Source organism: Python bivittatus, unplaced genomic scaffold, assembly GCF_059951505.1.
Source record: "Python bivittatus isolate LINGU-HERP-01145 unplaced genomic scaffold, Pbiv_v1 ctg000610_np1212, whole genome shotgun sequence".
Lineage (NCBI taxonomy): Eukaryota > Metazoa > Chordata > Lepidosauria > Squamata > Pythonidae > Python > Python bivittatus.
In genome coordinates this window covers 37979698-37992411 of record NW_028277088.1, presented here as the reverse complement: position 1 = coordinate 37992411, position 12714 = coordinate 37979698, and the positions used below count along the sequence as shown (strand labels likewise).

At 36.1% G+C, this 12714-nt stretch overlaps 1 protein-coding gene across 5 annotated transcripts in view; it reads right to left on the bottom strand.

Annotated features, from left to right (window-relative positions):
* The window catches only part of RARB (retinoic acid receptor beta), a 100927-nt gene that overhangs the window by 62304 nt on the left and 25909 nt on the right, over positions 1–12714 (bottom strand). For 3 of the 5 annotated variants that reach the window (XM_007428952.4, XM_025167096.2, XM_025167094.2), the window contains one exon: positions 10405–10553. The exons of 1 other annotated variant lie outside the window; for it this stretch is intronic. In XM_007428952.4, coding sequence (XP_007429014.3) covers positions 10405–10553 — 149 coding nt within the window. Of the gene's footprint in view, positions 1–6602; positions 6715–10404; positions 10554–12714 lie in introns of those variants that run through there. One more of the 5 variants, XM_088150804.1, reaches the window with a different exon arrangement.

The following is a 12714-nucleotide window of genomic DNA, read 5'->3' as shown; positions in this document are numbered from 1 at the left end:
GTCTGAACGGTTTTGAATCAGTGTCAGCATCAACATCCTATCTGCCAAGTAATAATTATAAGGCTCTACCTGTTAACATGCAACATTGTGACAGTGCACAAGATCAGTATTACGACAGGTTGCTCAGTTGGGCATACTTTCACATTTTTAATAAACTGCACAAGAGGACAACTATATCATGTACATAGCAACTCACATAAAACTCCTCCAGCCCAAGTCTCCTGTACTGATGGGAGTCCTAACTCAAAGATAGCTTTTGCTGGACTTTATCTTATCTTCCACAAGGAATTGAAAAATCTGTTATCCGCTCCCCTTTATTAATACCATATGATGTGTTATAGAAACTTTAAAATTATTTCACACGAGAAGACTTGAGGTGCACAGAATCAGAATGCAAAGAACAGTAGGGAACATCTGAGGAAGAGGAATGGTTGTTGGCAAATATGGGCTTAAGAAAGGCTGGAGGAAAAGAAGGAAAATTTCTGCCAGGGAAGACTGCAAGATAAAGACTCTTAGCAAAATATATAGGAAAGAAAACAAATACTTAAAGGTTAAGTTAATCATGATGACAGATGACCAATTTGCTGGCAAGGGCTTTAGTCAAGAGGTTCAGCTAAGAAGGATTTGGTGAAGAGCGTGTTCGTGTCCTTATATGAAGTCAAACACTGTTTCAACTGACTTCCTAAGGATTGGACTAGGCGTGGAGAATAATTACAGGTGAATGTCAATGAAACAACAAGGTTGCCAAGGAGAAAATATTATAGAATTCTCTGAAAAATTCAAAACCAAGCCTCAATTTTTTTTCGAGAGGTTAGTGTATTATCTATACACAAAGATACAGATGAAAAAGCAAAACAAGTGCAAGTGGAAGGAGTGCAAATCATACACAGAAGGCTGGCTCCATGGTATAAAATGTGCAGAGGTAAACAAACAAAATAAGATTTCTGAGAACTTTCCTCTGTGCAAGTTTCATCACACCAGAACCAGAGGCTCCTATTTTTTTTTTTTTTTTTGTCTCAAGAACCTGCTCTGGGCAAGCCAGTTGGGGGTCTTTTTTTTTTTTTTAAAAGATTTCTTTTTGTCCCGCCTTTATTATTTTTTTTAATAAATAACTCAAGGTGGCGAACGTACTTAATGCTCCTTCTTCCTCCTATTTTCCCCACAACAACTACCCTCTGAGGTGAGTTGGGCTGAGAAGAGTGACTGGCCCAAAGTCACCCAGCAGGCTTTCATGCCTCAGGCGGGGCTAGAACTCAGAGTTTCCTGCTTTCTAGACCACTGCCTTAACCACTAGACCAGTGACTGAAGTCCAAAGGGCACAGATCTATTCCACTGCTGGTATTCATCACCTTAATGTCAAACTTATCACATTCTCATACATCCTCTTCATTCAGATATGCTCCCTGGTGCAGCAGATCAAAGGGAAAACTAAAGTTGTTTGCCAATTACATTTAAAGATTGGAAAGGCCACAAGTGAGAGAGGATACCAGGAATACCTTGAAAGGGCAGCTCATCAATGAGACAGCTTCACTACTCTTTGTCTTTCTCTCTCTCTTTTTTTTTTGGAATAACTTTATTAATTTTTTAAACAAGAAAGATAAAAACTAACAAGAATATTTAAGATAAAAGAAAGAAAAGAGAGAGAGAGAGAGAGAGAGAGAGAGAGAGAGAGAGAGAGAACAAAGCCAAAAATGTAGAAAGAAAAAAGAAGCATGAAGAAATGACTTCTGATTTTTTTTTTAACAACAGTTATAGGTATAAATTTAAATCTTACTCTAGGGTTACAACATAACTTTCATTTGTTCTATCAATTAATATTTTTCTAATCATCAAACCCATATATAATAATTTCATTTTTTCCTGTATCACACAAAAACTCGAAAAAAGGTTTCCAATCAGCATTGAACTTAATCAGTATCGTTTCTCGAATCAGAGCTGTCAATTTAGCCATCTCAGCAAACTCTTATCATCAAATTTCAATGAAAGTTTATACATTTTAGCAATAACATGTTCATCATTTGTATATAATTCTGTCTCAAATTCAATCCTACAATATTCAAAACCAAAAGTCCTTTTATCTACTTTAAATCTTTCTAATAATTCTACATAGGAAAACCATTGACACAACCGTCCTTCTAATGTCAGATCATCTCTTGATTTAACTTTGAATTCTCCCTGGGAAAATTCTAATAAATCACCATAAGTTAACCATTTATGTTTAGTTATCATTACTCTTCTATAATATGCTTCTTGTGGTGAGAGCCACAAAGGTATTTTCGGACACAATCTGGATTTATATCTATTCCATGTTCTCAATATGGCCCATCTAACAAAATGATTTTTAAAGACAACATTATCATACCATAAAAAACCATGCTACCCAAACCTCAAATCATGTCCTTCTAGCTCCAATAATCTGGTATTTCTAAGCATCACCCACTCTTCCATTCAAACTAAATAGCAAGCTGCAAAGTATTGTTTTATCAGGTAAACCCACACCTCCTCTTTTTTAATATCATGTAACACCTTGTATTTGACTTGTGGTTTTTTTTTCCCTGCCACACAAATTTAGATATATCTTTCTGCCACTGTTTAATTGGTACATAAGTTGTCAAAACAGGTAATGTCTGAAACAAAAATAACATTCTAGGCAAAACATTCATCTTAATCAGAGCAATTCTCTCCAACAATGACAATTGTAATTTATCCCATATTAACGTATCTTTTTAAACTTCATTCCATGTATTAACATAATTATTCTGAAATAACATGCAGTTCATATTCATCAAAATAGCACCTAAATATTTTACCTTTTTCTCAATCTTGAAACCCATTTTGTTCATCAGTTCTGTTTGATGTTGTATCTTCATATTTTTTTTAGCATCTTTGTCTTCTATTTATTAATCTTAAAACCAGCTAATGCACCAAATTCTTTTAATGTTCTCATTAGTAATTCAATCCTATTTAAAGGATCTTCCAAAACCAGCACCAGATCATCTGCAAAAGCTCTCAACCTGTAAGTCTCTTTTTTAATTTTTACACCTGTTATCCTCTCATCTTGCTTTTATATCTCTATTCAAAACTTCAAGAACCAAAATAAACAGAAGAGGGGATAATGGACAAGCTTGCCTTGGTCTTTTTTGTATCTCACAAGGTTTTGTTACATCTCCATTAACAATAATTTGCGCTGTCTGTGAGGTATGAATCGATTTTACAGATTTTATAAAGTTCTCCCCAAAGTTCCTATCTTCCAAAACTTTAAATAAAAAAGGCTAATTTAAGTTGTCAAAACTTTCTCTGCATCTAAGAAAATTAGCGCAGCTTGTTTTTCATTATGCTGTTCAAGTATTCTATAACATCCAACACTGTCCTGTCTTTTAGGTAAAAATCCACATTGGTCTTCATGAATAATTTCTTGCAGAATTACTTTCAATCTTTCTACTAAAATCGTTATAAACAACTTATGATCATTATTCAATAATGATACTGGTCTATAATTACTTGTTAAAGTTAGATTTTGCCCCTCTTTAGGTATTAATGCTATATTAGCCTCTTTCCAAGTCTCTGGCATCTTTCCTCTCTGTAGTATAGAATTCATCATATTTTGGAGGGGTTGTAGAATGTTTTCAAAACATTTATACTAAGAACCTGGTAATCCATCTGGTCCTGCCACTTTTCCTGGTTTTATCTTTTTTATAGTTTCAGAAACTTCCCTTACTATTATAGGTCCATTCATAACCTGTCTTTGGTTTTCTGTAAGTCTTGGTAATTTTTTTTTTCAGTATTCATCTATTTTTCCAAAAGAAATATCATGCCCTTTTAGAATACTGATAAAAAAATTTTTGTATAGCCACCTTGTCCATTAATACAGTATTCCCACTTGAAGTTTCAAAATCAATTTCTTTTCTTTCTCTTTTCTTAATTTATACACTAACCATTTCCCTGGTTTGTCTGCAAATTCAAAATTCTTTTCCTTTGCAGAGTTCATCTTTATTTCCATTTCTCTTATGTTAACAAAGATAACTGTTGCTGTAAAAGTTTCATGTGATGTGAAATGCTTATTTTTCCTGCTGATTTCTTCAATTCTTCCTCTTTTCTTTTTATCTCAGAGTATAGCCTGTATTTTCTCTTGAGTCTTCTTTTTAAGTTCAGTATTATGTTGTATGAAATAACCTCTAATGAAAGCTCTACTTGTATCCCAAACCATTTTTAAGTCAGTTCTTTTAAGTTATTTTCAACAAATTCTATTAATTTATTTTTGTAATCCTCCACTATCAACTCTTTTTGTAATAACGTTTCATTTAATCTCCATATAAAGGAGGTAGGTTTCCTTTTAAAAATCAAACTCACAGGATTATGATCAGAGAAAGTCTTTGGTAGAATCTTAACTTTAGAGCTCTTAGTAGCCAAATTTTGTGAAATCCAAATCATATTTATCCTTGAAAAAGATCTATGTCTTTCTGAAAAATAAGTATATCCTCTAGAGTTGTTTTCTTTCTCCATATATCCATTAGGGCTAAGTTATCCATCAAATTAAAAAAAGCTTTAGGTAATTTACCTTAAGTAATTTTAATATTCTTCTCTAACTTTCTATCTAATTGTGGTGAAATCACTCCATTCCAATCTCCCCCCAAACACCAATTTTCATTAAAAAAGCTTGTCAATCACTCCATAAGTCATTTATAAAAAATTCCTTTATCCTCATTTGGGGCATAAATTCCCCTTGTAATTCAACTTCCACTCTAACAAATCTGCCACGTTTGTCAGTCAATACAAGTACTGGTTTTAGTTGGGGGTTAATGTATAAAACAACTTCATTTATATTTTAGGTCCAGCTGATATAAATTCTTCACCCAAATTTTAGCAAATCAGATACTTTATGTCCTTTTCCCCAATATAAGTCTCTTGTAGGCAAATTATAACTTGTTTTGATTTTTTTAAGAAGTGAAAGAGGAGCATTTTTTTCTTTTTTGAGAAGCATTTGCTCCATTTATATTCCACATTCCACATTTATAATCCATATTTAGGCCAATAATTTAGAAAAGTCAATGCCTGTAGCACCTAATTCAGAATCATATTTTTCAGAATCCTTTTGCATCTGTTGTAATTTTGGAGCAGTCTCCACTACAGCCTCCATTTCAGTCTCTTTCAATTCTCCTTTAAATATTTTCAAAAATTCTCCAGCCTTTTGAACAGAGTTCAGTTGAAATCTTTGCTGTTTAAAAGTAAAAATCACACCTTCTAAATTGTCCCAGTAAAATGAAATCTTTTTTTGCTTGAATATCTCAGTCAAAAAGGAATATTCTTTTCTCTTACATAAAATTCTAATAGGAATTTCTTTTAGAATAATTATACCTGCATTATCAGTGTTTAATCTTATATTGAAGTAATGTTGCAAAATGTGATCCCTGTTTTTTTCCTCACAAAACGCACCAAAACATCTCTTGGAACATTCCTTATTCTTGCAAAAAGTGAATGTATTCAATACACCTTATCAATCTCTAGCTCGGTATCCTCCTCTTCCCACTTTAAGAAACTTGTCAATGCTTGTATAATTTTTCTTCTAATATCTTCATTAGAACTCTCTGGAATAGCTCTAAATCAAAAAAAGATTTCCTTCTCTTTGAGTTCCAGGAAAGCCACCATCTTTCTTTCCATTTCTCTATCCCTAACTTCTGATTTACTCTCTAAAATTTCCAACTTATCATTGACTTGTTTTAAAACTTCAGACATTTGTTTTACAGAACCTTCCATCTTATCAAGCCTTTCATCTATCTTTTTTTCAAAGACTGTAAATTTAGATTCAAATGACTGTGCCAGTTTAGTTCCCAATTCATCAAACATTGACTAAAGTAAGCTTAAAGGAATTGTTTTATCTTCTTTTTCTTCTTTCTCTGTTCTGAGGAACCTCTTCTAGCCTTCAGTCTTGCTGCCTAAATGAAAGTGTTAAGCAGCAGAGAAGGTAAACACAAACTTCACTCCCTCTAGCGTCTTTATAGCTGTAATTACAGGTACACATCAGATCATTGTTTCCATGATTACAACCAAGTACTCCATCTCAAATTACCTTAATCTCTTGTTTTGTAAATCCAGCCAATTATTGTCAGTCTTTAATGCAAAGCAAACAGCATTCCCACAGAAGATCTGAGTCAATTGTTTTAGTTCAGCTAGGATTTTTACAATGTAGTTTCATAGAAAAATTAACCTTTTTTACAAAAATAACCTTCCCCTTCATCTATTTTTAACTTTCTTTCTTATATCATTCTTTATTAACCTTTCTGCCCAATATTCTTTAAGTCTTTAATTCTTCTTATAAATTTATAATCCCACCCAAAAAATGAAAAAATCACCAAGAGAAGTACTTACCTATTGTAAAAGAAAATGTCTCTCAGGCTAAAGAATACCTATACCCAAATGTGGTTAAGAAATGAGGATTAGTCAGTTCTTGTGTCCATGCAGGCTGCACCACAGCCGTGAAGGTAGATAGAATCATGTGTCTCCCAGCTGCTCAACTCACAAGCAAACTGCAAAAGCTTCTGTTTTTGCAGGTCACTAGTGGGGAACAACCGACCAGAGATCAGATGGGCTGATTTCATACTTACTCCTTTATCTGGAGGAAGTTCGGCATCCAGCACTGGCTTCTGGGTGCCTATCTCTGCTGTGGTGCTGTCTCTGCTCCTCAAAGACAAGCTAAACCATCATCCGTTGGCTGACTTCCTGTCAGTGCTCTTTGTGGAAGAAAAAGCGGGGGCAAACAAAGCTTCTGGAAAATGCTGCCTTAAGACACTGAGTGCCCAGAGATTTTGACTCACTGATGAATGTTTGAAGGAGGATGGTGGCTTTAGGGAGGATCATCATCATCATCATCATCATCATCATCGTATTACATGGCCAGTACACAAAAAAACTAGCAGGCAAAGCAGATAACAACAATACCTGGCAATGGCTAAGAGCAGGAAAGTTGAAGAAAGAGGCAGAGGGGCTAATTCTGGCCGCACATGACCAAGCCTTAACAACAAATGCATATAAAGCCAGAATTGAGAAGACAGCAACAGACAGTAAATGCCGCCTCTGCAAAGAAGCTGAAGAAACAGTGGACCATTTAGTTAGCTGCTGTAAGATTGCACAGATTGACTACAAACAACGGCATGACAAAGTAGCAACAATGGTGCATTGGAATATCTGCAAGAACTACCACTTGCCTGCAAGCAAGAACTGGTGGGACCACAAAACAGACAAAGTAATAGAAAACGAAGAAGCTAAAATGCTCTGGGACTTGAGAATTCTAACAGAGAAGCACCTGCCACATAACACCCCAGACTTAACAACTGTTGATAAGAAAGTCAAAAAAGTTTGGATACTGGACACTGCAATACCTGGAGACAGCAGAATAGAAGAGAAAGAACTGGAGAAAATTACAACATATAAAGACCAGCAAATAGAAGTAGAACGACTATGGCAAAAGAAAGCAAAGATAGCACCAATAGTTATAGGCACTTTAGGTAAATTCCCAAAACATCTGGAGCACCACCTGAAGACCATTGGCATTGACAAAATCACCACCAGTCAATTGCAAAAGGCAGCTTTACTTGGAACAGCTTATATCCTGCAATGATACCTTTAATACCATCAAACCATCAAACAACATCAGCCTATCCCAGGTCCTTGGGAAGGACTTGACAGGTGGATAAAAATGCCAAATCAGTCTAAACATTTGGCTGCCTGTGTGACCAACCATAATAATTTATTAAACTTGGAGGCTGTCCGACTCTCAGCGACTCTGCAAGCTGGATAGGGAGGCCTATTAGGTTGAATTTGGTTTGCCAGATGAAGATTCATCATCCTCAGACTAAGCAATGGAAAAGGATAGACAGGAACTCAAGATGAATCCAAATAAATAAATGATAGAAATAACATGCTTATGCCTGAGATTAGAATGTTTGTTATATGAGTATGTTCTACTGGATATTTAGAGCAGGTACATTCAGAATTCAACTATTAAGCATCTAAAGATATATAAACCAAGAAAATAGATCACTCATCAATACCAGACCTACTGTAGAATTAGTTGGGGTAAAATAATTGCTGTGGGAGAGTTTGTGGAATCTAAGTGATGGAAACATGAAAGTTTCTTTGTTGACGTCAGAAGTGGTAGGAGACAATGTTACCTCCAGACCTATTCAGGAATTCTAGTGCAAATCCTATTGCTTTCTATAAAAAGAATATGAAGGGGGTAATAAGAGTCACCCGTTGGGGGGAGATGGATGGCATACAAATTTAATAATAAAAATTAAAAAAATAAAATAATTTGTCTTTCATCTTAAGCAACAAAAGCTCTTGAGCTGTACAAAAACTACTAAATATGAAGCCCTGAAGATGGCCCAAGCCAATATGGATTTGTTTCGGAGGTCTGTCTGACAATGCCCAGATCCAGAATTAAATTTGCAAATCTAGACCTCCATTCTCCTGTTATTTAGCTTTTCTGTTTTTCAGTGGAATGGGATGAAAGTTATAGACATTATATGGGAATAAACCATGTTTGGTTTCATAGTAACAAGTACAGGAGGTTTCAAGCTCTGCTCCTTTAAATATGATTTAAAAAAAAAAAGTACCTATAACTTCACTGTTTCAGGACAAATGTGATTAAGTTTGTAGCAGCAGTAACCCCTGCACTGGGGAAAACCCTTGCCAAAATGCTGCCAGATATCTCAAGAATATTGAATGAAAAAGGAAATACGCTGTCCCCTTCTTAATATTACACAGCTGATTAAGTTATTGGAAAGAATGATAAAGGATTAACTCACTGGGTTTTTCTTCTATAAAATTAATCGGGTCTCTAGATCACTTTATGGAGGTAAAACAGCACAAAATATTGTCTCAATCCATTGAGCAAATGAGGCAACAAAACAGAATGAATAGTAAGGATCATTCACACTCTTCAAATCAATTCACTCCACAATACACTGGTTGTGATGACCGAGGATGGCTTGACTTCAAGGCAAGGGTTACTTTAATTTGAAGGCAGATCTGCTGATCACTAAATTCAATAGCCCTGCCACCTTCTTCACTTTATTTTTTATAAGTGATGTTCTAGTGATGCTACATTGACACTAACCTTCACAGCATAATGGAGGTCTGGAAAAACAGACTGGGAATGGAATATTGTAGAGTCAGAACAGAGCTAATTCAGACCTGCCTCCTTTACTCGGGATCAGTGAAAATATATTACACAATACTCAGGTCCATCCTGAGATCCAGTGAGTCACCAACCAACTCCAATGCACACCTCCAATAGTTTGAAAAATATTGAAATAATCAATTACTCAAGGAAATGCTCAGTAAGATTATAGCTTTCTGTTCACTAAAATAATTGTATATTGTAAAATCCATATCAGGACTATACTTTTTTAGTCAATAAATGTAATCATTCAGTCCATGTGGGTGCTAAGATCAACTGTGAAAAACAACTGTTGATCAGCATACACACAAGCAGATATGCCTGCACACAGATACAATTTAATATCAAAATAACTATTAATAAAGTGAAAAAGCAATATTATAAAAGCAACACATTTGAAAAAATAAAAGCAAAATTCTTTGGTATCAGTTTCCTTCATGTGTAACTTTCAAAATATTTTTTGAGCAACTTTAAGCCACTATGGTTGCATTATGGTATGTTCAATGTTTCTTTTTCAGCTGCTACAATACTTCGAGTTGTGGATTTATTCATGTGCCCTGCCAAATTCTGTGTAAAGCACAAATTAAAACCTAATGGAGCCTCTGGGTCTGCATAATTTCAACAACACTGGGTCTGCAACAACTTAACTAATTATTCCAGTGAAGTGATTCACTATATAAGCAGGATGGAAGTATAGGTCCTTAAGGAAAAGCAATATAAAATTTGATGACTAGCAAGAACTAGTAAGTATTCAGCTATGAAGAATATACTCCTTCAAGTAGTGTTGTTAACTACATAATGTAAAGGATAAAAGGCAAAGATGTAACTGTCAATATATTCTAAAGGAGTCTATCTACACACAAAGCCCATCTGCTCCAAGTGTCTTTTTCAACTGCCCAGCACACATTCAGAACAAGAAACAGCCTTCTCTGTGGTTAGTTTTGTTTGTTGTCATGCATGGTATAAATATAGAGTCCCATAACACCACACTCCCTCCTCCCAGGCTATTTCAAAATGCCCAATGTATATAATTTACTCAACTAGGCTAGAGTTCCCACCCTTTTGTCAATATAATTCACTATTGTAGACTGGACGTTTTCCCTGTCTCCAATCCCTGCCATTGTCTCAGTATGAATGTGTATTTTGAGTGTAATCCTGTTATTAGGCTTTTGTGCAGTGAAAGGAATGCAAACAGCAACATTTAACTGAGATGTTTGGACACTCACCTTACACCCCTCACAAGCACTGACACCATAGTGATATCCAGAAGATTTGTCCTGACAAACAAAACAGGGCTTGTAAACACGAGGGGGAGGAAGCGGGGAAGGCGGGCTGGGAACAAGCTCCTCAGAACTGGTGCTCTGAGTTTCAATTGCTAAAAAGAGAGAGAAAGAGAGAGAGAGAGAGAGAGAAAGAGAGAAAGATAATTTTAGTGCATTTAGCTATTAACATTGCTATAGTCCAGTGCTAATAGCAGAGACAAGTTCAGATTTTCTGGATTAGCTGTCCATCCTTTTCCCAAGTCTTCAAAGTACACATTATAAATAAATTCAGAATACACCTGAGGTTTTTACTTTAATCTTTTTTGGATATATGCTGACATTTATAGCGCTATAATCACAGATGTGTATATATTTTGGTAAATCCAAAGTTTGTACAGAATGTCATTCAATCAATATTATCCCAGGCTGCCTCAGCTAGCCAAGAGCTGAGTCTCCTTTGATTGTATCCACAATGATCACACGCACTCGGGTGTCCACAGTATAGTAAAAAATAGTCAAAATGATGCCTCTGATGGTGCACCAAAGCTCCTTCCTTTTTAATGTGCATCACACCATCATGACTGCCATCTTGACTTTATTTTTACCACATCCTGAGGATACCCTGCACCCACTCCTGCGAAGAGTCTGAATGAACAAAAATTCCTTCCTATACAAAAGTGAAATATAATAATTTGCTTGCATCTCCCCCTCATCCTCCTTAAATTTGTCAACCTTTCTCTGCAAAAACAAAAAAGGAATACAAAACTATTGAAAAACAATACTATGAGGAGTGGATAGAATGATATAACAGTATATCTGCATACAGAAGCCACTCTGAGTGGCTGCTGTTATGGTGATGCAGTGGCACAGCAACAAACTTGAACTGAGAGACTCTCCTGAGGGGCTGCAAACTTGATGGTTCCCTCTGTCCTCTCTGTCCCCTTGTCCTCTCTGCCTTTCTTGTTGCGTTTGAATGAATGACCTTCAGCGTCTATGGGGTGTGAGGAAGGCAAGATGCTGTTCTTGTTTGAAATGGAGATAAAAGGCTGAAGCTGAATGCAGAAACTATAAGATGGTGTCAACTCCAAGCAGCTGCTTACCACCAAAAAAGCTAGATTCTCACTGCCTTATTAACTAGGGGAAAAAAGGGTTTAGATTACAGAATTTGGCAATCTGATATGTTTACTTTAACACCCCATTTATCTTAGGGTGGAGATTTCCTTGATCCTTTGGCTAACCACCTGTTCATGCAGTGGGGAGGTAGTTCCCCAGTTTCTGGATAAAGGAGAAATGTGCAGATGTTTAGAAAGTGTAATATTTTGCAAATCTGCCATCCTCTTTCCCAGGCTTCCCAAGTCCATCATAGAGAAGAAAGAGAAAAATCTCTCCCATAGAGAACAAACTCTCCCTGTGAGATGCAGAACTATGAAAAATACTTTTAATGTAACAAAAAATGCTGGTTAACATTGCACATTTCAAGGAAAATATCCCAAGAGAGGAAAAAAGATATGTTGGATTATATATATAGTATTACAATAGGTATGTAACTGCCAGCAGGTGAGGCATTCTGTTGGTGGAATAAAAAAAGATGTTTGGATTGCCTTGTTAGGGCCAGCAGCTGAGCCACATAACAGAGTTCCCAGTACATCATAACATTTTTTCCTCCTAGGAGAATTACCACTTGACAGCCACCACATTGAGCTTCTAGAGGAAAAGCAAGACAAGCAGAACTTCACAGTTGCACATTATTTTGTGTAATTGATTGGCCCTAATAAAGATACAGCCTTCAGCAAGCAGAAGCACCAATCTCACCATAGTGATCTTGAAAAAATATATGCAGAGTTGGACTTGACACTTGGAATGCACCAGGAAATTCCAGGTTGTAGTCTAGACTGGGAACCAAAAATAACAACCTGGAATAAAATTGCTTCCAAGAACATGGACATATAAGCACCACAAGCTGAGCTTAACTCAAGGGAGCCTACCTTCTTCCATGAATCCTGCCCAATTCATTATAGATTCTACGTCTCTCACGGGCACAATAAAATAAAAATTAAAAGCAGCCACAGTGACCTAAAATATCTTAACCCTAAACAACCAATCCCCACATAGCAGCTGCTTCCAGTCAAGTGACATCCCCTGCAGTGCTTTGGAAGAGCACTGTTTAACACATTTTGGGAAACAGTCATAGGAAGGGGCCAACCTGACCTTGGGGGCAGGCTACTCCAGAGAAAATAGTCTGTGACAGGCTCTCGTGGGGGGGCAAAGGTGGGG